The following is a 27,887-nucleotide window of genomic DNA, read 5'->3' as shown; positions in this document are numbered from 1 at the left end:
TATACCACGCAGCGTTGCTGCTTCCATGTTGTGGATCCACATCCTTATTGTTGGTTTTCTGTTCGCCATACGCCTGTCTTATGCTATACCTTACGTATGTTATTCCCTCCGCCAATTGTAGACAGCTCACGCCCTGATTGAATGAACTTACTATATATCGCAACCATCCCAGGGGCATCGGGGGTCAGACCAGAAAAATATATTCACTCGCAAACACGGGACAACGTTGTGGCACCAGTACTGCAGCCATCTGTGCGTCACACGCGTTCGCCTATGTATAAGGCAATGATTTGTCAAGGTTTCGAGACGAACTACACATGCGGATAATGAGGCTACATACTCTGTAGCTTCCCTGTCCATCTGACAAGTCATTTGACGGTTCACTCGATTGCATCGGTTTGTACGTTGATTGCACTAACACATTGTATCTCACGCGGCCATCGCTTGTTCGGGGGCGTGCCATTATGTTAGGCCGAGCACACCCTTTACATCCGCAAACTTAAAGCGTTCCTTGTTCTGCGTTAACGACCAAACATCTGCGGAAATTTCGCGGTGGAATCCGATGGTTCCGATGGCATGATAGCATCATTATGATCACAGGTCAGGCCTAGGCCTGGCACGGATAGGGTCACATACGACAATATTGTGGTGAGCCAAGATGATGGCCACTGGAACTGGCACTGGCACTGGCAGTTCCACCAAGGTTGTTCAAACTTGGTTCAAACCTAAATTGACTTGTGTATATATCACATCAGGAAATGCAGTGCGTGCTCATTGCTGTGGACAAATATTATGCACTGTACGTATACGGTAGCGAGCGCTCAATATTCCATGGCGATTTCCGTCGTGCCTTGTCAAGAAATTCTATTTTATGTTTCAGGAGTAGTCTTCCAGGAGAGCTACATACAATCACCGTCTTGCCGGCATTGCAGTTTTTGACGTGACGAACCGACATCGGCAACGCATGCTGGAAGATAATTCACACCTCTGCCAACGGTGCCCTTCCTCAGATCATGATAGAAAAGTTAAACGACAGAACCTCAAACTTCTAGATGCCGCATGGCGGCCTGTAGGATGACAAGGACAAGATCTTTCTCACCTTCAAAGCCTTCGAGTTGTGTGAGTCTGTTTGCCAACTGGGGAATTGTCAATTAGCTAATGTCAACTTTGTAAATGATCCGGCGAATCGGACAACCCCGGGAAAGTCTTGGTAAGTGGCAAGTCAGCCTTCAGGGGCGACTTGTCAAGTTGAAGCTGAAGTACTGAAGGATAGGGAGCGAGCTCTTTGACCCTTGCTCGGAGCGAATTCCTTACAACAGCGGCGAAGTCAACTTGTCAAACCAAGGTGGTAGTTCATAAAACAATAGTATTTATTCCCGTACGTAAATAAGAGACAGTGGTAAGTGTATGGATGCAAAAGTAACGATATAAGGTCGCGGATCTATGCAACGTATTGATACAGTAGTAGAGTAGAACGAAATGTGCGCAGCTGAGCCGGATAGATAAGCAGGAGATCACCATCAGCACAATAATTGGAGGAATAAAGTAGTAATGTGCACGAGTCTATGTGCACAGGCATCGATCTTTATAAGATCCTTTTCCAGAATTATTCGAATCCCTGATTCAAAACACAGGCAGTGATGCACTTTAATTTCAGTCGCAGGTGGCAGGGCAGTCATTCTATGAATGGAATTAGGGGAAAGGGTCGACCAAAAATGATGACAACTTACTGGACGGGTGAATGTGAGCATGTGGCAGGTGATGTAACCTTTGGCAAAACCAGCGCCTGCATATGCAAACAGGTATTGCCATTTGCGCCGGAAAGTGTCGAATTCGGCCGTGTCTTTTAGACTAGGGTAGTCTTTGACAATCAAGTCCTGTCTGACATTGGCATCGAGACGACGTCCCCATTCGCGCAGCGTCCGTGGGTAGTCTACACGTACACAAGATTAGTTATTAAGAATGTCATTTAAAGTAAAAAAGCACTTACGAGCCGCGTGATTTTCAACACCCTCGAGCGTGAAACGCCCTTCTGAACCAGTGTTTGCGGCGGTGATGAGCGCCGTGGCACTAGGGAGGCAGGAATTGGGCCACATGTATTTGCGCATGAAATCCTCAGGCCTAAATCTTTAGGTGAGTATGTGGAGTTTTAGAAATGCGAACAACGTACTGATAGCCAGAGTATCGGGATTCTGGGAATGTTGATGCACTAACCACAGCTGTTGCATTGCTGGATTTGAGAGCAAAATCGACCAGTTTGAAGTAGCCGTGGTAGTGCTTAGAGCCCACATGCTATACGGTCGAGCGTAAATTATCGCGATGCCACCACTGGTAATTGATTGCATACCTCAAGCATCTCGATGCTGATAAAAGCATCAAAGGCCTTTTCGAAAGAAGGAGGGATCTCGCGGTAGTCCATGAGATGAACACGGATGACATCTTGCAGACCAGCCGCCTTGATGCGTTCCTCAGCAAGAGCCTTTTGTTCTTTTGACAAAGTCAAAGTGTCGACTTCGCAACCAAACGTGCGAGCAGCCTGAAATAGATGAAGATGAGGGATAGAATCAAAAGTATTTGTGGCGCAACGGACCTCGATGGCCATACCGCCCCAGCCCGAACCAAATTCTAGTATTCGGTCGCCTGGCTTGACTTTGGCTGCGGTGAGAACATAACGAATTTTACGGAGCTGGGCAGCTTCCAGGTCTCCGGGTGTGGGACCAGAAATCAAATCTCCACGGACACCACCTTCGGCTTCGGTCCACAGGGCGCAAGAGTACATCATCTCCTGACTGAGGAAGGCCTACAAGTAAAGGCCTGTGAGATCGCATTATTGCCGTGAGAACATGATTCTTCATTACCTTGAATAGCTCATTTGATTGATCGTAACTGGCGATGGCATTCAAACGTGCTTGGGAGCGCGTCTGGCCGAGAAATGCGTTCGATATGCCGGAAATTGCCGAAGTTACGCGAGAGACAGCAGAAGACAAGTTATCCATTCCAGACTCATTGTCGAGCCAGAGCTAATTGCCAAAAAGAATTCATCAGCGGCCGCATTAAAGCAATTGACGCGACTTACGTCCATGACACCCTTGAGGCTGTCGACTTCGACGTCTCCCATCATGTAGGCTTCACTGACTATAGAAAATTGGAATGATGTTTGAGAGATATGACGTAGATGAACTTACAGCCCAGATCTTGAGAACTGGAGTATTATTAGCAAGATGTGAAAGTGAATGCATAGAGGGGACGTACAATAGAATACGCATCCAGAAGTCGTTGTTGACGACTTTGAGGTAGACATCGTTTGAGCCTTTTGAGCGAGTGCCGAAGTGATGAACGCCCTCAGAATCGGCGACTGTCAGGTGGCCGCAAGTGATGGCTTTCTCCATGACGGCAAGGACCGAGCTCCGCGCTAAAGTAGGTGATTATCATGTCAGAGGGGGGACGATAAGTGTTATCTATAATGATTTGACTGACCATAAGTGGATATGATAGTCTTGGGATTTGGGAGAACTATAGATAATGATGAAGGAGAACGATAAAAGTTTGGAGTGGAGGAGAATGTCAAAGCGGTTGAGGACGCTGCGTTCAACATTTTGTATATAAAGAAAGGGAAGAAGTGTATGATATACTGGCTGAGGAAGGGGAAGAACGAAAGGTACAGCGCAGCTTGTGGAGGAAGGATATGGGGGATGGACAACAGGCCTTTTATACGTTGAACCCACGAAGGACCTTGTCATGGTGTCGCTTGGAGGAAATCGTGGACTGAGACCGGCAAAAATAGATGGTGCATAGTTTTGCATTGCACGCTCGTAATGGTATATTCGCGGGAACTTGGCAAGTTTTAGATCTCGATCCAAGTCATTTTGACGGAGTAAAACTTTGACGAGAATATATAGATCCGTTGCCGGATGTTATTGGGTCCGCGAAGGGTGATTGAACAATGTGCACATGTCCGTATACCGTAAAACAATAAAGAAGTATTCCCCCCTAGACCGGGATTTTGCGATTAACCACAAGGTTACCAAGTTAACTTTGCGCACTCAAGGGCAATCCTCATCTCAGGCTTACTATTGCAAGCGACACGTGGCTCCCACACCAAGTGTTCTCATTCCCTCGTTCCGTGCCTCGTCACAAGCGTTCATTCGGCCTTTTTATTGTCGCCGCCTCGCATGGCCTTGTCGCAACAAGACTCCACGACACACTGCCATCCGAGTCAGGGTCAGACGCCAGCTCAACAAAAACTCTGAAAGGTTCACTCGTCACGTGCAATACCGACTCACTCTTGTACGTGGCGTTTCATACAAGACTTTGATCTACATGTCACAACCACGTCGTAAATTGAAACATTAATAGCTTCTCAAGCTTCAAGAACAATGCTCAACTGTCATTGGTCATTCAGATCTCCAATCACATCCGTGCACCGTGACGCGGCGTTGCCAGATCAAGTCTTGTTTCAATTGGTATCGCGAAAGGCACACGATCGAGTCGCACATTCTGCTAATCTTCTCCACCTTCTTGCGTCTCTCCACCTTATTGGTTTGTCCTAATCTGCACGAGTCACACACAAGCCCTTCGCACAACTCCCCGATCCCAGATATGACTCCATTCCTCCCAACGGACCATTACTACCCGTGAATTCCCTGTGCTCTTGCAACAAACACGGCCCTTCTCCCCTCATTCCATTCCATCCATACCTTATCGGGTTTGATCTTTGTTTGCTCCACCACGCGTCCTGACCCTTGCTTAGTCCACGTTCCTGCCAGGGTGCCATATATCCCTGTTAGAACATCTCCATGATAATATTTCGTCATATAATGTTTTGTTAGGTACCCGCAACCGCATCGGAAGGTTGGTTCAAGCCACCCATCGCTTTGTTCCGCTCGGTCAGCACCAGCCGGCGTAGTTGACCGTGATCCGGCTTCCCCCCGGGGGCCTGGAAAGTCTAAACTTTGTTGTTAACCGATGTTATGTCGCCCAGGGTCATCTGTCAAACACACTAAAGTCAAAGCACTTTGACCTCACATCTTACTTAGACCAATGTTCTGTCTTTTCCTCTCCATTGCGCCTCTCGTCTTTGATGGACTTGCCGCGCATGCGCGCCGTGGCAGGGCAACGGGCAACGGAGTACGATCATCGCATTAAAATGCAATGGATCGCCGTGACCCTAGCCATCCCTGGCCTCGATACCAACTCCTGCCTAAATCGATTATCCGCCCAGTTTTCGATGTTCTATAAAAGATGATCCCTCGTGTTTTTCATATGCTTGAACACTGCCCAGGTTGGCCCTGACAGAGTGCATCGCCAAATGATCGTCAAGAACTCTGGTGATGTTCTGGATATATGTCTGGTCTTCTCAGAGTTTCCACTCAACTAGCACACTTTGTCTTTGTCTCGGTTTTCAGTTTTCAGCCTCTACACTGAATTCGAGAGTCGAATTTATCGACCGTTCGCCGCTATGTTCTCGTAATGCAAACCTGAAGTTCGCTCAGGTTTGCCCGTGCATCTCGCAAAATGCCCTATGATGCACATGGTTCTTACCCAGGCACGATTATGCACCGGCTGATCCGGGCTGATATGACGATATGAGTAGCTGTTTCATGACAATCCGATTATCGTTCATAAATGCGTAATGCACAGCGTGAACTTCTATGATAGCTAGTCTGATTCAGGAAAAGCGAATATCCACCTGAAGCTATGCGATGGGGTGGGTAAACACAGTAGGTGATTGCACGGTACAATCAAGTAGGACCACAGGTGATCTGCGCCATTCTGCCGACTCGGAATGTTGGTTCATCTGCAAGCGCACTGACATTTTGAGTCTTACCAGTGAAGATGCCTCGACAATCTGATTATCTGAAGGTTCGGTATCCCCTGAGAGTACGCACCCTCGAATCTCATGCACTAATCCTGAAGCGTTGATTCTGAAGACCTAACTCCCTGTCAAATTTTACGTGTGCGGTTACCTGCTACCCGCTAGGGATGCCAACGAGTGGAAACGTGACTTGCACGCAGCGCTGAAACCGCAGTGGATCAATAAATTTTTTTAACCTAGTACAATCACTGAACTTTCAGGCGATAAATTCAAGGAAGTAGCTTGCTTCTCTCAAAGTTATACCCATACGGGTAGGCCGTGTCATACTACCAAGTCGTTCGCCCGACACCCCCGCTCCTTCTCTGCAAGGAAATAATATGGGCCGTCTAAAGAATAGGGTCGCAGTTTCGGTTGCACGCTGCGGAAATGAGACCTAGACCGTCATGCGGCGCTCAATCGACATGGTCTATGCGTCTCAGTGAAAGAAGCGCATTCACAAGCAGATTTTCCAGATTTTCGTGCGCGCGAGATGGAAAAAACATTACGCGAAACTAGTCGAGCTGTAGTAAAGCCTGTGAGCTACATCTTCAACGACCCAGTCGAGGCCTTGGATCAGATGAAGACCAGTAACTGCACTGCATGACCAGATCTTCCAGTTGTGAGATTTGATGCCAGGTAGATCCAGTGCCTGGATAGACTCATCAGCATCACTCGAGGCCATCTGAATGGTAAGGAAGCTGGCCTCGCTGATTTCAAGATCTGACATCGAGCCATGTATATCTTGTTTGTTCGCGAAGACGAGGAGAGAAGCTCCAGATAACCGCTAGCGCACGATTTGGTCAGTTGCTGTCAATAACAAGCGTAAAGAACATATGTTACGTCTTCGAGAAGAAGGTTGTGTAGCTCTTCTCTGCAGTCCCGCATTCGCATTCTGTCCCCTGAATCGACTACCCAAACAATGGCATCTGTCTGTTCGAAGTAGTTGCGCCAGTATGGTCGAAGCGTTCGTTGACCGCCTACATCCCCTGATAGCAAAGATGTTTCCGTCACGAGAAAAGCATAAGGGGGGTCTGTTCACTAACAAATGTTGAGAGTGTATCTGTGACGCGTGGCATCACGCCGATCAAACAGAGAAGAATTCTCTCAGTTGCAGAGAAAAATCCAAGTTGAGTTACCAGGCTCACTTTCTGTGAATGAACGTTTTGATATTGAATCCAAGCGTGGGGCTCACGCTGGATATGTCTTCCCCATTGATCTTTTTTAAGATAGTCGTCTTACCAGCATTATCCAATCCTCTGCGCGGTCGTTGAGTGGGAAGAATAAACTCGGAGAGCTGCGGATGGCGTACAGGAAGAGAATTCTCATCTCCCGTTCTTTTTGCCTGCTTTTACGAATGATCGTGAGTAGGCCCATGGTGAAGGTGTAATACTGTGACTGGCCGTCGGAGCAAAGAGTCAGATCCTCAGTACTGGCAATCAATACAGAACCGTTTTGGGACTCTATGGCGGCATCGATTGCTTTTTTATCGAATTGGGGAATTTCCCCGAGCCCGTCGCGGCATCGCGGTGTAACACTCGACCTATTTGTTCGGATCGATCGAAACCTTAAAATTATGTTCAACTACTTTGTTGGCGTTCGCTGTCTTTGATATTGTATAGACGTGTCATTTGACGTACTTGAACATATACTATGGTTTACAACATGCGTGCTGCGTGTCAGGACACAGGACACACTCACACTGAGTCATACCGATGACTGATGTAGCTAGGGACATCGCAAGTCCAGAATATGTAGAGGCCGGCGGAGTGGTGATCGGTAATTCAGCAACTCCGCAAGCACAGGCTGGATCCGTTCATTGGAAAGTGAGTTAACACAGACACAGTGAAATGCACCCACATCCATAGCATGCATGTCAATCTCTCCGTGAGCATGTGGAGCTCTGCAGAGGCCAAGGAACTCACACGAAACCTTATGGAACTCACACGAATTGCATTGCCATGCGGGAAGTACGACAACCGAGTAGCTGGAACACAACTTTATGCACCCGAAAAAATTGGGACACGTACAAAATATTCGGAGACTGCACCGGAGCTTTGGAGACTGGCTATTTCACTCCCAAGGCCTCTGAAGGATGACGAAGGATGCAGAATGCGAATGCGTTATTTATGCGGAACGTGACCTTGGAGATGTGGAGCCACGGAATAAGTTATTACATAAATGACAGCATGCAAGCGTGGTTTGCAATGTAACAAAAGAAACGAACAATTGAACTCACATGGAACATCATAGAACATTGCAAACAACCCCGAGCATAGGTCAAGGCAAATGTGAAGAAATACCAACTCAGCAAATCAATGATTGGTTGAGTATTTCATTGCGGGCCGACTCGTGTCATAGAAGAATGTAATACTTGGTATGTATCAGCATTATTCCACGATGATTGATATCAATATTACTTACGAGGTTCCCTTAATAGCAACATGCTCTTGACAAGTGTTTCCCAGAAAACAAAGTCCCGGCACCCTGGTACATGCAGGATTTTCGATCAGCGTCAAAGTTGATACATGATGAAATTAGCTCAACAAAAAACAATAAAATTTCAATCCGTCAGATGCGATAGGTACATCGCTGCTGCTTGTAAACATCGACATTGGTTGCATTGCTCTGCGGGATCATATGTTGCTGATCCTCATCGACCACTATGCAACACTGGTCTAAATCGACGAATCACGTCAACAATACCGGCAGTGAGCGAAGATCAGGTGAGCATCTCAGTTATGACTGGCTCAGTTGCTGATTCAGAATTCTGCATCGTGGCATATACGAGAGCCCACATGGCTCATGTTTGCACCGCACGCGTAAAAAGCTTGGCCAACGAAATCAGCACTGCGCACACCGATAATGAAGGCAAACCTCCAGGATGGCATAGTCGATAGCAGACATGGAACTTGCTGCGACAAGGAATAATCGGAGGTCCATATGGCGAGAATTTCGACGCTGACGACAATGCAGACATGTCAAACCATGTTTTTTATGCTCATTCAAGGGGGTCTATTCGCCAAAGAGCAACTTGGCAGGCTTTGAGAATTCAGAGAACACCAAAAATCAAGTTCAGTAGATCGCCTTCCTGCCTGGATTATTTCTCTGTGAGATAGCATGTGTAGACGCAGCCTGACATCATACCTGTAGTAACCTAAATGCGGCTGGGATGACCCAGGTGATGATCGTGACCTTTGCAAGACTCAAGTCATACACCGTGATTGCAATTCTCGAGTAGAAACATAGCTACGAAAATAATGCCAAGGCAAGAGTCGACGAACGTGAGAATTACTTGCCTGCTTTGTTTAATACACTGATTAGATGTCAAAATCTACATCCCTCAGCCCAAATTCTTCTCTACTAGTACAAGCGATTGGCGATCGTATTAATCATGCCGCCAAAAAACAAAGGAAAGAAAGGAAAGGCTAACGACGACGATTATTGGTGAGCCTATTGGAGTCAATGTTGATCTGCCCCAGTTGTCTCAAGTAGCGAATTCTGAGTCAGGGAGACTGCTGGTGTATCAGCGGAGAACTATAACGCTATCGATGACAAGATCGGGAAATCTGGTGATGATCGCCTGCCCGCTTACGAAACAGCACAAGCTGAGGATGAGTTCCCGGAGCCGGACCAAAAGACCAAGAAGAAGAAGAAGAAAGGGAAGAACGACGATGATGTCGCTCCTGACGCCGCCCCAACTCCCGCACCCACACATAATGGGACTGCTACAGCCCCCGAGGATGAAGAAGACGGTGAAGGAGTAGACGCTGGAGATTCGGATCCAAAGAAGAAGAAAAAGAAGAAGAAAGGGAAGAAAGATGAGGACACCGCTCCTGCCGCTGCCCCGACTCCGCCGCCTCCTGCACCTGCAAATAACACTACTTCAACAGCACCTGATGATGACGAAGATGGTGAAGAAGCAGGGGCAGGCGAGACGGACACAAAGAAGAAGAAGAAGAAGAAAGGAAAGAAAGATGAGGACGTCGTTCCTGCCGTTGCCCCAACTCCCGCACCTGCAAAGAAGGCTAAAGGCGGCCTCGGCGCCTTGAAGGCCATGATGGAGGAGAAGAAACGACTGGAGGAGGAGGCGCGAAGACTGGAGGAGGAGGAACGGAAACGTATAGAAGAGGAGGAGAGACGAGCGGAAGAGGAGGTAAAGCGCAAAGAAGAGGAGAAACAACGGAAGAAAGAGAAGGAAAAGGTATGATCCAGCATCTCGCCACAAAGGTAATCTTGCTTACAGGCCTTTCAGGCCAAGCTTGAGCTGGCCAAAAAGGAGGGTCGATACATGACGAAGAAACAGAAGGAAGAAAAGGCAGCCGCAGAGCTTCGTCGGCAGGCCCTCCTTGCATCAGGTGTTCAGATTGAAGGCCTGCAACAGCAGGCAGGCATTCCGTCAAAGAAGGTCGCGTTCGGTAATAGGAAGAAGAAGGGCCCGCTTGCTAAGGAGGCCACAGGTTCGCCTACCCCTGAGTCGAGACCGGAAACTCCAGAAAACTTCCTCGAAACTTCCGCCCCTTCGCATGTCGAGCCAACTACTGAGGAGGCCAAGTTGGACGGCGTAAAGGATGAGTGGGATGCAAGCAGTGGGGATGAATCAGATGAAAGTGTTGACTCGGAGGAGACGCAACCAGAACAACCAGAAGTCCAAACGGACATTCAAGTCGACCAGGATCTACCCGACGCGGCGCAAGCAGGTGCAAGGACAGCGCAAGCAGATGCAAGGACAGCGCAGGCGCATGTGAGACCAGCTAAGACACATGCGGCTGCCACTACGGTGCACAGTAAAGATCAGAAAGATAATCTTCGCAGTCCTATCTGTTGTATTCTCGGACACGTTGATACCGGTAAAACGAAACTTTTGGATAAGGTCTGTTGTTTTACTTGCATGTCTTTATCTGTCATACTCATCCTTTCAGATCCGTCAAACAAATGTACAAGAAGGCGAAGCAGGCGGTATTACCCAGCAAATAGGTGCTACGTACTTCCCGTTAGATGCCATAAAGACAAAGACTGCAGTAATGAATAAGGCTGGTCACTTGAATGTTCTAACGATTCCTGTTTTCTGAACAATGATACCAGGACAACTCTCAAGAATACAAGATCCCTGGATTGTTGGTTATCGATACTCCTGGACACGAATCCTTCACCAACTTGCGTAGCCGCGGAAGTTCTCTGTGCAACATCGCGATTTTGGTGGTAGATATCATGGTGCGCTCTAATTTTCTGCTAAAGATCTTTCCTCATTCCCTATTCCAGCACGGCCTTGAGCCACAAACTCTGGAGTCTCTAAGGCTATTGAGAGACAAAAAAACACCGTTCATCGTGGCCCTTAACAAGGTGGATCTACTTAATATTCTCTGGTGTTTGGTTCCGATTTCGTTTCGCAGATTGACCGATTATACGGCTGGAAAGAAACACCCGACGGCGCCTTCCAAGAATCACTTGCAAAGCAAAAGCGATCGGTGCAACGAGAATTCGAAGATCGTGTACAAAAAACCATCCTCGCCTTTGCAGAACAGGGCTTAAACGCAGTCTTATACTACGAGAACAAGAGTTTTGCCCGCAATGTTTCTCTGGTACCTACCTCTGCTATCACCGGGGAAGGCGTTCCCGACATGATCATGCTATTGGTCAATCTTACCCAGCAGCGCATGAGTGATCGCTTGATGTACCTCTCGGAGCTGGAATGTACCGTCCTCGAAGTGAAGGTAGTAGAGGGCTTGGGCACGACAATTGACGTTGTCTTGTCCAACGGTATCCTACGTGAAGGTGACAAAATAATTGTATGTGGTCTTAATGGCCCGATTGTTACTCAGGTTCGTGCGTTGTTAACGCCTCAGCCGCTTCGCGAGCTACGAATCAAGGCAAGTATACAATTTGGTGTTTCCAGAGTGGAACTTATATTCTTCGTAGTCGGCATATGTCCATCACAAAGAAGTCAAGGCGGCACTGGGTGTCAAGCTTGTTGCTCCTGACCTTGATAAAGCTGTTGCAGGTTCACGGCTCCTTGTTGTTGGGCCAGACGATGATGAGGAGGATTTACTCGACGAGGTCATGTCAGACCTCACCACGCTTTTAAACTCTGTTGACAAGTCAGGTCGTGGAGTTTGCGTGCAAGCCAGTACGTTAGGATCTCTCGAAGCGTTGCTCGACTTCTTGAAAGTCAGCAAAATTCCTGTATCGGGGATTAATATCGGTCCCGTACACAAGAAAGATGTCATGCGCGCTGCCACGATGCTAGAAAAGGCCAAGGAGCTCGCAGTCATTCTTTGTTTCGACGTACCAGTGGACAAAGATACAGAAAAGCTCGCTGAGGAAATGGGCATCAAAGTGTTCAAAGGTTTTAATCTCCGTTGTTACTTCGGTGATTGTTCTGACTGGCCATACAGCCGACATCATCTATCATCTGTTTGACGCCTTTACTGCCTATAACAACGATATCATGGAGGCAAAGCGACGAGATGCGGCTCCGCAAGCGGTATGGCCTTGCAGATTGAAGATTATAGCTGCCTTCTGTAAACGGGATCCGATTATTTTGGGAGTTGACATCTTGGATGGGACTCTTCGAGTGGGCACTCCGCTTTGTGTTGTCACGGTCGATCCGACAACACAGAAGAAAGACATCATCGACCTTGGGAAGGTGTAAGTCCTTCATTTCAGACTTTCTAAGTACTACTGCTCATAATCCCGTGACAAGCACATCGTTAGAGATCAACCACAAATCATTTGATGTAAGTTTTTTGTCCTATCCTACGGTGACATCGTGTCATTGAACCTGGCCCCACAGATCGTCAAGAAATCTCAATCTGGTGGTGGCGTTGCTGTGAAGATCGAACACGCTGTGTATGAATCCGGAAAAATGTTCGGCCGACACTTCGATGAAAAGAATGAACTTTTCAGTCACATCACAAGACAGAGCATTGATGTTCTCAAGGTTTGGCTGCACATGCTGTTGTGGACTTCAAAGCTAACATTAGCAATGTCTAGACGTCCTTCAAGGCTGATGTTTCCACTGAAGAATGGCTCCTAATCAAAGCTCTCAAACCTGTAAGCCTGTCAAATCCCTTTACCTTTTCCAGATGTTCAATCATTGTACCTCAGCATCTCAATGTCCAATAAATATTCATGACAGTCGGTTTGCCGATGGTGGCGGATCGGCGGGCCGGCAGCTGTCCATAGATCACAACTGATGCTCCTTATCGAACTTTTTTGTGTGATTTTACTTCGGAGTTACAACTACAACCGAGTTATTCAAGTGTATTTATACCATCCTGCCAGGCCTTGAATCCCGCTCGTACTTTTATCCTCGTCGTCTTCCAGCTCGTTTGCCACGATGTCTAACCATTCCAGCACTGGAGAACAGAAGACAGATGATGTTGGTGGTGATAGTGAAAGTGGTTCTATCGCAGACACGGACGCCCTGCAGCTGGTAATTCACTCCTCAACGACAGAAGGGAATGACCTTGCAGGAAATGACGCGTTTGGCATCACTGAATCAATCGGTATGGTGATAAACTGGATGGCTGCGGGTATCCCTACTGTTGACCGACTCGGAATCGTTTTTGACCATCCCGGACGGACTCTGGGTTGTCACTGACGTCTGAGTTGCAGTAGGGGTTGAGATAATACCGCTCGAACCTGAACAGCGCTCATACCTGCGTAGGGAAGCCCCCAGTGTCACTTCGCTTTCCCACTCCTTACGAGGAGCAATGCATCTTGTGCTGATTCTATTTTTTCATGATTTCAGGCACAACTTGGCTATAAACAGGTGAGACCATATGTACCCTGGTTGCTATCCTATCTCACCTATTTTAGCAATTACATCGCAGCTGGCACCTGATTGAGAGCTTTGCGGCAAGTTTTGTTGCCCTGAACTTCATTGGAGGCGTCAGGTATGTGACTGCATTGAGCGCTTCTGCTATTACTAATATCACTTCGATAGATCTTTTCTCTTCCTCGGGCTTCTCGCGGGAGGGCCCGCCGCGATATGGTTTGTCCGTTGATTTATGTTTTACTCGCGCATGCTAACACTAACACAGGTCATCATATGTTGTTACAATGATCTTCATGTTCATAACTGCCGCTATTCTCGCCGAGATCTGCTCCGCGTTACCATTAAGCGGCTCTATCTACTTATGGGCTGCAGAAAGTGCTGGTCCAAAGCATGCCAGATTCTTCGGCTTCCTTGTTGCTTGGTGGGCATGTACCGCATGGATGACCTTTACCGCGAGCAACTGCCAAGTATGTCATTTAAGATGACGGTGGACTTAATTCTCAATTTTATAGACCACAGCCAATTACATCGTTTCTCAACTTGCTGTTTGGGAGGTCAACTTCCCTGGGGGTGTTGGAAATGACAATATCCAGTGGCGGGCCTTGATATGGGCCATATCCGAAGGAATGCTGTTGTTGTCAGTGGCTATCAACTACCTTCCGCCAAAATATTATTCTGGTGTCTTCAAATTTTCCATCGGCCTCATGATGCTTGACTTTTTCTTATGTCTCATCTGGTTGCCTATCGGTGTTTCGAAGACCTACGGTTTCCGGTCCGCCAGTGATGTCTTCACGATGACTTGTAAGATGTCCACTCTGCCAATGCCTTTAATCATGCTGATTTTACGGCAGATAACGGCACGGGAGCCCCACCTGCGTGGAACTGGCTCTTATCTTTGTATGTCAAATTGTAATTTCAGTAATCAGCCAATTATCTGACACAATTCTAGGTTATTCACAGCGGGGACCTTGACTGGCTTTGATGCCTCAGGACACATCGCCGAGGAGACCAAGAATGCTAGGTATGATTTTCGACAACATCGTAAGGGTGTCCCTGTTTGACTTCTCGCAGTGTGGTTGCAGCAAAAGGAATTTTATCGAGTGCAATTGCAACAGGTGTTTTGGGTTTCATCACGACTATCCTGTTTTTGTTCTGTACGCCAGACCTCGACACTGTGTTTGCCCTCGATGCGCCCCAGCCATTCGTGCAGATCTACGCGCTCGCTCTCGGGAAGAAAGCCAGCATATTTATGACTGTTATTGCGGTCGTTGGCCTGATCATGGTGCGTACTACCTCGCTGAAATTGCCCCGATTTTCATTAGTCGGCCTGCTAGAACACAACTGTTGCTATTGTCGCATCCTCGCGCCTTGTGTTCGCGGTCGCAAGAGATGGGGTTTTACCATTGTCCGGATGGATCGGCGCTGTCGACTCGAAAGGACAACCTCGCAATGCAGTTACCGTCATCTACGTCTTTGCAGCCGCTCTTCTCTGTACAATCATTCCCAGTCAGGTGGCATTCACGTCATTGGTCTCAGCTGGGGCCGCTCCGACCATTGCTGCATATGGCCTCATTGCTTTGTTACGCTTGACGATGACACCCAATTGTTTCCAGTCCTCTCATTTCAAGCTGGGAAAATACGCAAAGCCATTCTATGTTTGTGCTGTCTTATTCAATGCGCTGGTATTTGCGGTGCGTCACTTTCACTCCATGACACATAACTCGAACTCAGACCCGGTGTCAGGTCGACATATCACCATTTGAATTCCCTGTCACAGCTCAGACATTCAATTTTGTGAGTGTTACAGTTTGTCCCCATCAATTCGTGCAATGACTTTGCGGAAGGCCACCGTCATCTTTGGCGCAATTTCCATTTTTGCTTTCTTGAGCTGGTACTTCACTCCTGAAGAAAAGTGGCTCAGAAAGGACCAGATACTCAAGGCGTATGAGACAGTCGATCATCCTGAGGATGAGTGATGTTATCTTGGGGCACGTAGGTTGGGCGAGATCTAGATGTATATATGATTCTCCAGCCTCAAATTGGCTCCAGTCCTAGTAGTCCCTGACATGCACCCTCTACATCTGCAATCTAAACATGTGTGCGTATTTAGTTCATCCGGCGAGGAGAAGAGATCAGGACGAACCTCCTTTGGTGCACTAACACTGAGAACCACGGAGTGTTTCTCGCCAACAAGGACTTCGTCCTGTAAGTTATATCAGTGAAACTGCGGGGAATACAGATATCCTAGCCAACCTCTATCCGAATGCCAATGTTATGAAAGTGCTTTGGGAACTGGGCAGTAGGCGGGACATATATTCCTGAAATGTTGATCAAAGTTAGTGTGGTCATTGTTAATAGAATGCACAAAATACGCACCTGGCTCTACAGTGATTACCATCCCAGCTTTCAATCTTGTGTAGATGGTGAACTCTATATCTAACGAAGACGAGATGTACGTACAGTTCTCCTCTGTCTGAATATGATGATTCATGTAAATCTAGAAAATTCCTGCATTAGGACCCCTGAAAGTAACGGTAAAAACCCACGTACCAATCCCAATTGGATGACTGAGGAAATGAGGGTAAAGTATTCTCTCCAGATCTCCTGTATGGAGAGTAAAGCCTATCTGTTTCAGTTCCTGTCTGAGGAGGTCGCAAGATTTTCGATGCAAGTCATGAAGACTCAATCCCTCTGCCTCAGTGCATAGCCCCACAAGAGTCTTCTGCGCAGATAGCACTGCGCTATATAGCTCCTTTTGCGGAGGTGTAAAGGATCCATTGGCTGGATATGTGCGAGCTTAACCAGATATGGGTAACATGATATTGGAAGAAGAATGAGTAATACCCACTGATATCAGACGCGTAACCGCTTGAAAGTGTTAGTGCGCCAGAAAGAACTCGACGACATGACTCACTTATATTCACATCCAGCGTCCATCAAAATCATTTCACCATCTTGTATAACTTGATTGTTCGATGTATAGTGTATGATGAGTGCATTTGGCCTGCACTACATATTCAAGATCTTAATGTCATACATTAGAAGCTGATAACTCACCCAGATGCAACAACGGGGACATATGCAAGGCGCTGTGAACCTGATAGACTACACAAATATTCAAAATGAGCTGCCAGTGCACTTTCTGAGATGCCGGGTCGTGTAAAGCGCATTGTCTTGAAGACGAAAAACTATCGCGTCAGAATAACAAATGATGGTCAAAATAGCCAATGACCTTCGCATGGGAGCGACCGCTAATGTCAGCGGCCATTCTCATGACTTGTTGCTCGCAGACACTCTTGAATGCTCTTAATTGGGCAATGAGAGGAGCAAGAGGTTTCCGCCGGGAGCTTGACAACGACTCCACGACACTCTCATACTCCGACCGAGGATTGACAGAAGGCGAGAGGTACCGAAGTAATGACTTGGTGGAACGCGCATTTTTGCGTGGAGACTGGGGAAGGTCAATATAAACATTAGAGTAGAGGCTAATCATGGATCGCAGTTGACCAGGAAAAGCCTTGATTGTTAGCGCGTCGTCCGCTTTAAAGACATTCAGAGCATCATCGAAGCCTGTCCTGAAAAAGATATTGTTTCAGGACACGGTGTTAGTCTCAAAATTTACCTTGGACCATCCCATTTCTCTTTCGCAGAGTCCTTCCCATTGGAGAACAGTGTCATTCTATATCCTCGAGAAGACGCATTCTTCTCTGATAAAAGGTAAGTCGAAACAAAAAATATCAACTCCGTACTTACCTAGGACAACAGCAGAATCGGGTTCTTCAAAGCCCGTGAGATACCAGAAGTCGGATCCTTGGCGGTATTTGTAACTTGAAGCCATGATGTCAGGCAAGCAATCAGCACAGACTTGGTGAAGTCCTACAATATATCTTGAAACGGGTTTTAAAGTGTTGAAGAAGGAGAGTAGAATGTTCACATACTTCCGCTCATGTATTTAACAGGTGCAGCAATCAGAACCACCACACTATTGCTAGGTAGGCTGTCCATAAGTTCTTTCCGACGGCGCTCATACTCTTCAGACGGAATCCCAGGTGTGAGTTCATTGGGCCTAACTGTCTTGGCTTTGATAACGATGTAGGAAGTGAACCAGAAGGTTTAAGCTCACGTAGGTGGGGGTGTGACTGAAAGAGCGGTTGACCGTAATGTGAAGGCTTGTGGTCGTAACCTGGTACTGCTTCAGTAGCATATGTTCTCAAAGATGTGCAGATTTGTGACGGAGGACATCTAGCGGCGACTCCGCGGAGAGCTGGCAGCAACGAGCGGAAGCTGGAGCACATGAAGAAAGCTAAATCCCAGAACCCGAAACGGGTACTGCCAGTTGGTATAACGATTTTTTATGTCGGCGATGACGTTCACACAGGGCCGAGTTCATACCGGTCTGAATTGTTTATATTTGTTTTTGATTTGTCAGCTGTTTCCTTTTCCTGCCACGTCTGCGGTCACCCGATTAATGCCATTTTAGGCACTACTGAGTCCAATTTGGGATCTTTTGTGTCGACATAATCACAGGCTTTGTATTGGCTTTCCTTTGATCTGGAATTGTTGTTATTCTTCACCTGAGCAGCTGAGGCATGGATTTGCCCAGCTCACAGATACCCTTCGTTCTTACCTTTAATCATGGACTATGACTGGCAGAGGTTTGGTAGGCACAGTCTTGACCTCACTTCAGCAGCGACTTCTCTTGCTTTCACCGCTGTCAAGGGTACAACACGACTGGGGGTAAGCCGAATGGTGCCAAAATTCCGGTGCAGAGCTCAGGTTACTCCGTAGTTCTCGGTTGCTCGAGATGCAGCGTCCAGTGTCGTGGGTGTAGTTGCTTCCGCCCTCGATCACGCAATATTCGGTGGGAGCGAGATCGCTGCGCCGGTCCTAGAAGGCGCGGTCGTGAGCGCTATCACCTTCGCCGAAAGACTTACTCTTGCTCCCATCTATGTTGGCGAGTATATTTCATCAGCTTCCCTACGAGCAGCTTATAGCTCCATCGACATGCTCTCCGTCATCTTCCCTGGCAGCAGCGAAGCCTCTTTCTCTTTGGCATCGTTCATCGATCTGGTAAAGCGTGAGTGGGATCATCCTGGCTCACACGAGCATATCCCAGGGAGAAAGTACGGAATAACAGAGGTCGCTAGAGCTTTGGTTGCATGGGTGTCTCTGCAGGGCATCACTCACGAGTGGCAAGAGCAGAGTTGGTTCCCATACCTTCGCGAGATTCAGTTTCATGACCCGTCCACCGCCCCTCAACTTAAACATACACCTTCACGAGTTCGAGTAACGTCTGACGTGATACTCCCGGGACATCGAGGACAACTAATATCTGCGGACATCGGAGAAGCATCCACGCAGTCTCATACCCGTTCCAGGTCTCCGAGTGTCCTGTCGAAATTGTCAATATCGTCCATATCCTTTAGATGGGCCCAACCGCGCATAGATGTCCCGCAAAAGTCTATAGTTGAGCTAAAGACTAACTTGCGACGATTTTCGAAGATGGTTCTTGCCGGCTATGGTGGCGCAAGTCTACTCTTCTTCGGAGTTCCTCTGCTTCTGACATCGCCGTCCCTGCGTAATGAAAAGGACGCAGAAGAGGCGCAGCTCGAGGACGCTGTGAATGCAGCAGAAGATGAGTTGGAAGGAAACTCCAGAATACCTTCTGATAATCTGGAATACTCTTGGTGGGACATATTGATGGGCAAGCATGACAAGGAAATTTTTGAAAGATCGGTGCACGGGGAGACAGTAGAGCAGCCAGATATACAAGCGAGGGCTCGCGCAACGGCTGTTGTTGGGATAGAGCGCCAGATGCCTAGGTTCTGGGTTTTGACCGACCACGATAGACACGAGGTTGTACTTGTTTTACGAGGTGGCTTTATTTGAAGCGAAGCTGTTCGTCTTAGGCTAAACATGGATTTACAGGCACAATGTCACTCAACGAGCTCGCTGTTGATCTGACATGCGATCCGGTAGAATTTGAACCTGCATTGAGCGCGTCTCAGGAAGATGCTGGAGACAGCATATCACTCCCTGGGTCAAGTAGAAGGAACCCTCGGAGGCGTTTATCTATTCTTTCGACGACTTCTCATGAGAAGCAGCCCAAATACCAAGTTCACGGAGGGATGCTTCGTATGGCCCGCGTGATGGGCGAGATTGGAAAACCAGTCCATGTGGCCGTCATGGATGCATTGACTCGCAATCCTGGATATGGTAATTTAGATTGTTACGATAACATTCGTTAAAGCTGATTGCAAACCAGAACTCATACTTTGCGGGCATAGTTTGGGAGCAGGAGTTGCGGTCCTCTTGGCTATGGTGAAAGTGACGAAACTGTGATTACTATGTATTGATATGTTTCATTCAGATGTGGGCAGACCCTGCAACTTGCTTGACAGTGCCTTCAAGCGGCCTGCCAACGGACCACAACGTATCCGTATATTGTATAGGACCTCCGTACGTTATGTATTTTATCCGACTCGGACGTTTTCTGAATCCCCCTAGTTGTCTGACAGATGCTAGGGCTTAGCCGGTTGGCATCGAAAATGGTCACATCGTTTGTATGCTCCGATGACATTGTGTCTCGACTGTCGCTCGGTTCTGTCCGGGACATTCGTAATGCAGCCCTCTGGCTGTGTGATGCAAATGAGCGGAATGGTGATACGGAAGGATATTCGGTCATCACCAATAGAATCAGGCGATGGAAAGCTGGAGATGGGTCATCGGATGACCTTCATTGGGTAAGTTCTATTTTGCACCCACAGCTCAACAATTTTGGTCGGATTGACACATGACACAGTTTCTGTCGATGCGAAAAACTCTCGAGGCAAATATGCAAATGGCTGATTTATTCCCACCTGGTCGTGTCTTATGGACTGTTAGGGACTGTGACCTACACCCCTCGCATCAGTCCCAGCGGCCTAATACGCATCCCGATAGAACATTGAGACTATTCGAAGTCTTGGACGTTGAGAAAGTATTTTCTCAAATAGTTTTCTCAAGAAATATGCTTAGGTGCGTTTTGACCCGTGACGCGAGATTACACATTGACGCCCTCCTCTAGGTCACATATGCCTCATCGATATGACCAGGTCCTTCATGAACTGCTTTAATACCAAGAGCTTGCTAAGGACATACTATTGTTGATCACCCATATATCCATTACACCGCATTATAAGTTTTGCTCGACTGTCATTCTGATATTCTTACAAGTGTATTCCCGTGCATCCATGTATATCGGCTACCGTGTTGAAAGCCATGGATTAATACCTTCTTGTTCTGCCGAGGACTATCATATTGTTCTGATTCGATCCAAGTACCATGTTAATACTTCATGATTGCTGGACCTGCGATACCGTACAGAGTTTGTTTACATAGACTCAGATAGTTGCATGAAAGGCGATCGAATGTAAGCGCTAGCGATAAGTCTCTGCAGCTGCTTGTTCAAATATTTCAAGGCTCCCGACTCAGGCGCTGCTCCGGCAACTATGGGCCATAGCGAGTAAACAATGCGACGTACAACAAAGATCTATACTAGCTATTAATTCTGCTACTAAGGAAGCTAGTGTAAATTTTGACAAAACTGAACTGTAACATGAAATGCAACACACTATAAGAACATGCTAATCCTGATCACTCTGGTCTCTTGGACGGTACTTGATGCCACGGGACTCAAGTTCAGCTTCTACATCTTCTGGAATACGACCTTTCACGCGGACAGCATACATTCCCCGAACATACTTTGCTGTAGAACAAATTGCAAGCAGAAATCAGCATATATCTAGTAAGCTCACAGTAAGGTAAACTTACATGTCCTTTGCCATCGTGCAACCCAACTAGCTTCAGTGTCAATGACAGCAATAATACCATCGAAGTAGGTGGTGGTGCAAACACTTATGCGGTCAGGAGAGCCTTTCATCTGACAAGACATGAGCGAAAACAGAGAGAATTTACGATGACCTCGGCATACCTGCATGAGCTCTTCGCAATTTGGACAACCATTCTTCCGAAAATCCATAGGATGTTGAATGATAGAACATAGTAAGCATGCTCGGAGCTGTTTGGACCTTGCCTGAGGAGGAATACTAGCCATGACTCGGTTGCCTTGCTACTAGTGTGGTGGACTGAGTTTCACCCCAGCTGGCTTATGTAATTCAAGTTTCGAGCTGCAGCGCGCGTCCTCAGGCTGCAATGTGCATCATAACTAGTAACTTCTTCATGGTTGGACGTGCTGCTATCTTGGCTTTGCTCCCTGTGGTTGGTGTGCTGGGGTACTCGGACACAGTTCCAATTGTAGCATGGTCATCTAAAAGGTTTGTCAACTGTATCAATAAGTCGGTCATTGGACTCACTTCGGCACAGCTCGTCCGTGTTAAACGGTTTATCTCCAGACCTACGTTATGAAGATTCTGTGAGCATAATTGATGGTGTTCTCTCGCCAGAAGGTGCCTGCTCCTTCGATACTGTTCTGGTGATAAACCAGCCAGGCGTATGTACTAGCTTGCCAGTTGGCTATGATACTGACATTATTCTGCAGCTCCGCAGTTCTGACCTTCGTGCATTACCTACTTCTTCCGGACTCTCTGCCATTCTAAACACTGCGCCATCATCAAGACAGTATCCCCACGTGAAGCGTAGTGCCTCTGCTTCCCTCCAGGACATCACGGAGTCTCTGGCAAGGCGCTGCGGCTCGACTTTGACCAATGCTAGTCCAGCAGATGGCCCTTTAGACCTTGCTGAGAACTCCAAGCACGTCGTATGCGTCAATATGCCAGCAATAGAGGGTAGCCCAAAACTCCGCAAGGTGGCTATGTTGGGTCATGGTGAGTTCATACCAAATTGAGGTGTATCAACTTTACACATCATGCACCAGATCAATACCTCTTTAGCGAAATCGAGAAGATCGATGCAGCGTTCACGAGCCACTTGGTTTTGTACGTTGGGTCACCACTTGAACACCCGGGCTACCGCCGTCAGTTACTTCCCCCTTCCGAATTTGACTCAACATACGCTCCTGACAACTCGACTCTTTCTGACGGTGGTATTTTCAAGAGATACCAACTGTTCTCAACACCCCTTCTTGTCGCTTTACTCGTCGTTTTCTTCATCATTGTACCCATTATCATGATGGCTGTTTCAGCTCTTGCCAGCCTCCAGTCGTCTGTGCGCTTGGAAGCACCGAAGGGTTACCATGCTCAGGAAAAGAAGACCCAGTAGATTCCACAGAATTTGTACATTTGTGTTTATCGAGTTTTTCTCTCATAGTAATAAACATGGTCAGGCAAGCAAGAGGGAACGTAAGCAGTAAGGATACACAGGGTATGCCCCCGGCTACCACCAAAATAGTGTGGTACATGTAACAGCTGTAGGGTAGTTACCAAAAAAGCAAGATAGCGACAAATCTACTTGTTAGAAATCCAAAAAAAAAGACAAGTGAGGGACTGAAGCAAAGCCTCAGCTGATGTCTTCCTGTCTGAGAGAATGATGCATGGCTTCGAGTGCAGCAAGATGAAAAGGCAGTAAGGGGTATTCTTGGAAGCCTAACATCGCGCCTGCAAGAACAGACAATTCATAAAAATTGAGTGTGATATCCTTGCGCATGGTATCATCTGAAATTGAGAGGGAAGAACCAGGAGTATGAAGTGCATGGAGATGGTGTATGTAGATGGAAGATTGGGTAGAAGCCGTGCGAGTGGACGGAGACCGAATGAGGATGGATGTAGATATTGGGAGGATGGTTGATGTATCAGAGGTAGTGCCGTCGTTGTCTGGGATGAATGTCAAATCTACCTGTTCCTGAAAAGAGCGCGAGGCAAGGGGAATTCGTGTAGAGGGATATATGGTGTAGGCAGGGGCAGCAGTGTCCACGTAAATAGATTTGGAATCCTTCGCAGGTGCCCGTCTGGATGCCGCCAAGCCCGAAGTTTCATTAAGGTGTGATAGGATAGGCCAGCACAAATTTTGCTCCACGGAAAGCAAGCTGACATGAAAAGGGGGCAAGTCGTTGCACAAGGGGACGGCAGCGGCCAGGTGAACGTTCCATCCTATAGAACACAATAAATAAAGGCAATATAAGAGTCATTCGATAGCACCAACCTTCCAATTCGCTGACAGTCATGGACCCTAGTTTCGCAATGACAATCCGCCACTCAACATTAGCTCTCTTCGCGAATTGCAACGCAAAATTCCAGACTTGCACCACTGCCGATGTCTCTATTTCGTCCTGTATCAGCCATGTCCCGAGATCATAAGTTTCCCCACGCTGGTCAACACACGCAGCGAATAACCATTTTCCACAGGCGGAAAATCGGTAGCCAACGTGAAGGAACGTGTGCCGATCCATGACGTCAAGGGACCGAGCTGGAGTTGTTTGTGCGAAGTGGACAGTACTCGAGGGGCGGGCCAGAACAAAGGGCTGCTCCTGGAAATATGCAACTGTTTCGCTCTTGTCAGAAAATCTTCTAGACATGGAGCGCTCGACGGGTTTGAGCATTCGTCGGTAGGTGGCGTAACAGAGGGCATCGATCTCCGAGTTTTCACTGGAAGGGCTCTCCGAGGAGGAAATTAGGTGCTCAGGGACAAACTGAAAGAGAATAGGAGCCTCAGAGCGCTTGGCTTGGGTCTGCTTAACAAAACTAAAGATTTCGCGCAGGAGGGGTGAGGAAAGCCCAATCGCTAGGTCAGGGATGGCTATATAGAAGACAAGGTCATTGCTTGACTCCAAGCACTGCAGAAAGGACCCTGTTTTGAGCGTTATATTTTGAGCGTATTAATGATCACGAGAGAACATACTTATGGACTTTCTCAAATTCTCTAGCCTCAGAGGCATGACTCCGTCCGCTGAGCACATCGTGCTGCTCCCAGGAGTGAAAGAACCAAGCTGCTTGGCCTGTCAAAGGTAAAATTGATTACTTGAAAACGAGACGAAGGCGGACTCACACTGTATTCCGCAGACATCTTGTTCAACCAAGCTTCAGCTTGATGCTGCTTTTCCAGGCCACCTTCTTCGAGAAACACAAAAGCGACAACATCTCTTTTACCACCGTGAGGCGTGAGGCCCAGCTTCTCCCAGAAGCGCAATGCTGACGGTAATACTTGCACGACACAACCCGACTTGCCCACTGAAAACATGGGTGGGTCTAGTCTTTGAAGGTGAACCTTTTCCCCGACGGGTACACCATCTGTATTGGCGTGGTTGAGCGACAAATGTGATATAATCATCAGAAACTTACCGGATGAAAACATGGTCATTAGTTCTACTGGTCCGTCAAGGACATCCACACGTTTTAGAATGTCCGCCAGTTCTTGTATGTCGCTGGGCCAAACCTGTTCACCCTCTGTAGTATATCGACAACCCCAAGCGCGGGCCCAAACAGAATTTTCAACGACCTCCCGCGCAAGTACTGCGCCTGCCGCTGCCACCTCCTGGTTAATTTTCTCCAACGATGCAGCAGGAGAGACTGGTGTGTGGGCAGCCACAGGTGGTGGAAGCACCAGGCTCATGGGCGCAACTGCCGATCCTGGCGGGCGAAGAGGTTGGCAGAGTGGAAGGAGAAGCGCGTGGTGGAACTGTGTGTGAAGGAGCATGGGACCTAAAGGGAGGTATGATGGAGGTGGGGTGGTTGAGCGCTCACGTTCGTCGTCCATATCTGCGTCGTCTTCAGAAACAGCCTCAGACTTTTCGTCGTCCTCTAGGGAAGGAATTATTTCTTCGTGGACGACGCTGTCATCATACGAGGACAGGAGGAATTGCCGGCATCGCGCTCTTCCATGATCGAGTGACTTGGACTTGCGTTTGACGCCGATAAGTTGACGTACGACGCTGATGCGCGGGTCTGTTGCGACGCTGTACCGCGCACGCAGATCAGCAACGGAAGCTGTACTGTGGTTCTGTGAACGCAAGGTAGGCAAGGGTGAGGTGCGGTCCTCTTCATCTGGCGGACTGGGGAGAGCAAACTTTCCAGCGGAGGAGTACTTGGCATCCGCAAGACTGTGAGAGGGAGCGAAAGCGATGGGGTCGAAGGTACGAGCGAATTGGGAGGGCGGGTGCGTGACCTTCACATGAGGTGTAGAAGGCGCTGAGTGTGAGGCAGTCGGAGAGGGGAGAGCGGGTGCGGGTGCTGGAGTGAACGTTGGAACATCTGGAGAGAGCTGAGTGCCTACTGCATGGGTAAAGGACACACCAACATCTGCAACACCAAATATGCTTGGTGAGAGTGCAAGTGGTGCGGGCGCAGAATCCGATGGGCGCGAGGGACGATCAAAGAAACTGAAGTCATCGTCAGTGAACGTGAAAGTATCGTAGTCTGCAAAGTCTACATCGAGACGACGCTGACCAGCAGGATCCATATCATAGTCCATAAAGTCAGATGCGGGTTGTGACCAGGTAGAGTCCATCGTGTTGAACGGGTCAAATGAAGTGGGGACAGGTACAAGGTTTGTCTGCGGCAACGGTGTTGGAGGTTCAGACCCAGAGGGGGGCCCGGGAGGAGCAGGGGGATCAACTGCAGTTACAGGAGAAGGATAGAAGACACTCGGATGAATATGTGGTTGTTCAGTGGGTACTGGAGGGGGTGGATGCGGAAGATTTGTGTCGGGTGCTGGGGTGGGGACGGTAGAGACTATAGCTGCAGCCGGTGTGACCTGCGGCGAGGCAGATACTGATGCCATCGCTTCGCGCTCCCTGCGAATTCGTTCCCGTTCCCGGTCTCGCTCACGCACGACAGACTCGACATAACCGCCTATCTCTGATGCGACATTCTGCAGGCTGGTAGTGTGTGAAAGGGTTAACGCGTGGAGAGCCCTGAGGGGGGATGGAGAAGCCGTGGCGGGGCGACGTGTTAAAGGGTGATTCGTTAATACCCTTAACGGTGTGCTCGGCGTGTCTACACGGGGTGTCCCGACATTGATTGATGGTGGAGGTGGTGGAGGCGGGGAAGGCTGAAGCTGCGCAGGTAGTTCTGGAATATGTGACAGTGGCTTGCGTGATGATGAATTTGAAACCAGACATAGGGCTGTGGGCCAGATTATTGGTGTACCCTTGTCTTCGCCCTGCTTATTTTGCACCGCAAGCCATGCGATGATATATTGAGGGTCTTTGGGGCGCGGGAGGGGGTGCGGTGCAAGAGATCGAGTAAATTGGATGGCAAGGGAGGCAGTAGGACCTGAGTAATTGGCGAGGAGGAAGGCAGGGACGCCAGTAGGAAGAAGGATGAGTGGTGTACCAGGTGGGAGGGGGAGGAGTGCGGGAAGGGGGACGTGTGGGAGGGGCCGAAAGTGGGAGTGAACTTCAAGTCGATTGGACGCGAGGTGGAGATCCAGGTGGCAGTGGACGAGCGGGCTGGACAAGAATTATGTCAGTATCAGAAATAATGGGCGGTAGGGACAAGATTCATACCGCAATTGCGCATGATGATCCCAGTCTGCGCCCCACTCGTCGGATATTGCATTGGATATGAGCAGGAAGCCATTACGGAAACGAAGAGCGGAAGTCAATGATGCGTTAACAACGGAGTCTATGAGACGTGTCCGGACAGCATCAATAAATCGAGCGTATATTTGTCGGAGTGGCTTCCTTGGAAGGAGGCGGGCAGTAGATATGAATGGAGGATCGGTACACGATGCGCATGGGTTACGACTGTCTGCACATGCCAGACTGCATGGATAAAGCTCATGCGGTGTGAAGGACGAAGTTTCTGATACTGCCGCAGTAAGTTGGCGGAGTGAGTGTAGGGTTAGTGACAGCGCACGACAGCTGTACGTAGACTCACTTATCAGATCATCGAATCTGAGCTGTTTCAGAACAGACAGAGAGCTGTCGACTTCCTCGTCGGATGCCACAATGAACGCATGAAAGGTAGACACATCCCGATCGATGTGAACATAGGGAAGGATTGAGTCTTGAAAGGTAGAAACCTGATTTCGTGAAACAAGTTGTCTCCGTGCAGACTCTAGCACATCGTAGTGAGGTGCTGTTCCAGACAGTGAGTATGTCGCGTAGAGAATGCATGGATTCGCGGGAAGTGGGAGCACGGATGAGAGTAGCTTGTCCAATGTGGTGAGCGTCGCAGAAATTTGAGTAAAGGCACTTGATAAAGGCGCTGTTGTGTCAGGTCTGTGAGCCATATAGGCTCATTGGTGTCAATGACGTCAAGGAGCAAGTTGCAAGTCGTCGAGAGTGATGGACAGCAATGGGTTACGCGGTCTGCATGTTCTCTGATCCGTGGTGCCAACTACAAACTTTAACGGACTCAC

The 27,887-nt window shown here is 48.2% G+C and overlaps 8 protein-coding genes across 8 annotated transcripts; 3 read left to right on the top strand and 5 right to left on the bottom strand.

The window, feature by feature from the left end:
- Positions 1–1,653: 1,653 nt before the first annotated feature.
- Positions 1,654–3,595, bottom strand: F5891DRAFT_1185925 (Mycolic acid cyclopropane synthetase-domain-containing protein; the record flags this gene model as incomplete). The annotated part of the gene is made up of 11 exons (XM_041366613.1): positions 1,654–1,680; positions 1,731–1,933; positions 1,991–2,121; positions 2,171–2,292; positions 2,348–2,536; positions 2,591–2,800; positions 2,859–3,020; positions 3,077–3,135; positions 3,186–3,202; positions 3,253–3,412; positions 3,478–3,595. 11 exons carry the CDS (start codon positions 3,593–3,595, stop codon positions 1,654–1,656), a joined length of 1,398 nt encoding a protein of 465 aa, XP_041228365.1.
- Positions 3,596–5,917: 2,322 nt separating this feature from the next.
- F5891DRAFT_1021238 (ADP-ribosylation factor family-domain-containing protein) lies at positions 5,918–7,359 on the bottom strand. The gene is made up of 6 exons (XM_041361166.1): positions 7,164–7,359; positions 7,000–7,110; positions 6,898–6,914; positions 6,695–6,840; positions 6,558–6,638; positions 5,918–6,503 (listed from the first exon to the last, which is right to left on the bottom strand). The coding sequence occupies exons 1-6, from the start codon at positions 7,226–7,228 to the stop codon at positions 6,357–6,359; spliced, it is 567 nt and encodes a 188-aa protein (XP_041228364.1). The 5' UTR covers positions 7,229–7,359; the 3' UTR covers positions 5,918–6,356.
- Positions 7,360–9,458: 2,099 nt separating this feature from the next.
- Positions 9,459–15,607, top strand: F5891DRAFT_948170 (uncharacterized protein; the record flags this gene model as incomplete). The annotated part of the gene is made up of 23 exons (XM_041374786.1): positions 9,459–10,055; positions 10,107–10,724; positions 10,774–10,899; positions 10,937–11,065; positions 11,114–11,194; positions 11,245–11,739; positions 11,771–12,197; positions 12,247–12,499; positions 12,555–12,588; positions 12,645–12,791; positions 12,845–12,912; positions 13,178–13,286; positions 13,605–13,625; positions 13,673–13,749; positions 13,800–13,847; positions 13,897–14,098; positions 14,144–14,432; positions 14,483–14,528; positions 14,581–14,652; positions 14,703–14,913; positions 14,966–15,322; positions 15,375–15,425; positions 15,476–15,607. Coding segments are annotated over 23 exons (4,590 nt in total), but the record flags the coding sequence as incomplete, so codon positions are not given.
- Positions 15,608–15,665: 58 nt separating this feature from the next.
- F5891DRAFT_1142734 (peptidase M24) lies at positions 15,666–17,926 on the bottom strand (the record flags this gene model as incomplete). Its single annotated transcript, XM_041364932.1, has 14 exons — positions 15,666–15,719; positions 15,775–15,834; positions 15,885–15,949; positions 16,008–16,042; positions 16,092–16,128; positions 16,182–16,427; positions 16,480–16,499; positions 16,546–16,635; positions 16,689–16,804; positions 16,864–17,206; positions 17,254–17,338; positions 17,385–17,458; positions 17,566–17,701; positions 17,755–17,926. The coding sequence occupies 14 exons, from the start codon at positions 17,924–17,926 to the stop codon at positions 15,666–15,668; spliced, it is 1,533 nt and encodes a 510-aa protein (XP_041228362.1).
- Positions 17,927–18,086: 160 nt separating this feature from the next.
- Positions 18,087–21,026, top strand: F5891DRAFT_1021198 (uncharacterized protein). The gene is made up of 8 exons (XM_041361165.1): positions 18,087–18,368; positions 18,420–19,506; positions 19,560–19,847; positions 19,897–19,952; positions 20,002–20,090; positions 20,164–20,374; positions 20,434–20,648; positions 20,698–21,026. The coding sequence occupies exons 1-8, from the start codon at positions 18,267–18,269 to the stop codon at positions 20,744–20,746; spliced, it is 2,097 nt and encodes a 698-aa protein (XP_041228361.1). The 5' UTR covers positions 18,087–18,266; the 3' UTR covers positions 20,747–21,026.
- F5891DRAFT_1021196 (Spt4/RpoE2 zinc finger-domain-containing protein) lies at positions 21,027–21,779 on the bottom strand. Its single transcript, XM_041361164.1, has 3 exons — positions 21,604–21,779; positions 21,444–21,552; positions 21,027–21,378 (listed from the first exon to the last, which is right to left on the bottom strand). The coding sequence occupies exons 1-3, from the start codon at positions 21,724–21,726 to the stop codon at positions 21,257–21,259; spliced, it is 354 nt and encodes a 117-aa protein (XP_041228360.1). The 5' UTR covers positions 21,727–21,779; the 3' UTR covers positions 21,027–21,256.
- F5891DRAFT_1021195 (uncharacterized protein) lies at positions 21,780–22,923 on the top strand. The gene is made up of 4 exons (XM_041361163.1): positions 21,780–21,946; positions 21,996–22,122; positions 22,171–22,456; positions 22,507–22,923. Exons 1-4 carry the CDS (start codon positions 21,825–21,827, stop codon positions 22,848–22,850), a joined length of 879 nt encoding a protein of 292 aa, XP_041228359.1. The 5' UTR covers positions 21,780–21,824; the 3' UTR covers positions 22,851–22,923.
- F5891DRAFT_1276764 (mediator complex subunit 13 C-terminal-domain-containing protein) lies at positions 22,924–27,858 on the bottom strand. Its single transcript, XM_041370245.1, has 7 exons — positions 27,404–27,858; positions 27,031–27,334; positions 24,866–26,973; positions 24,573–24,814; positions 24,426–24,522; positions 23,730–24,374; positions 22,924–23,677 (listed from the first exon to the last, which is right to left on the bottom strand). The coding sequence occupies exons 1-7, from the start codon at positions 27,756–27,758 to the stop codon at positions 23,088–23,090; spliced, it is 4,341 nt and encodes a 1,446-aa protein (XP_041228358.1). The 5' UTR covers positions 27,759–27,858; the 3' UTR covers positions 22,924–23,087.
- Between the last annotated feature and the right edge of the window lie 29 nt (positions 27,859–27,887).

The sequence above is a fragment of the Suillus fuscotomentosus genome, assembly GCF_016647785.1.
Source record: "Suillus fuscotomentosus strain FC203 chromosome Unknown F5891scaffold_15, whole genome shotgun sequence".
Lineage (NCBI taxonomy): Eukaryota > Fungi > Basidiomycota > Agaricomycetes > Boletales > Suillaceae > Suillus > Suillus fuscotomentosus.
This window is presented reverse-complemented; position numbering and strand designations above follow the sequence as displayed.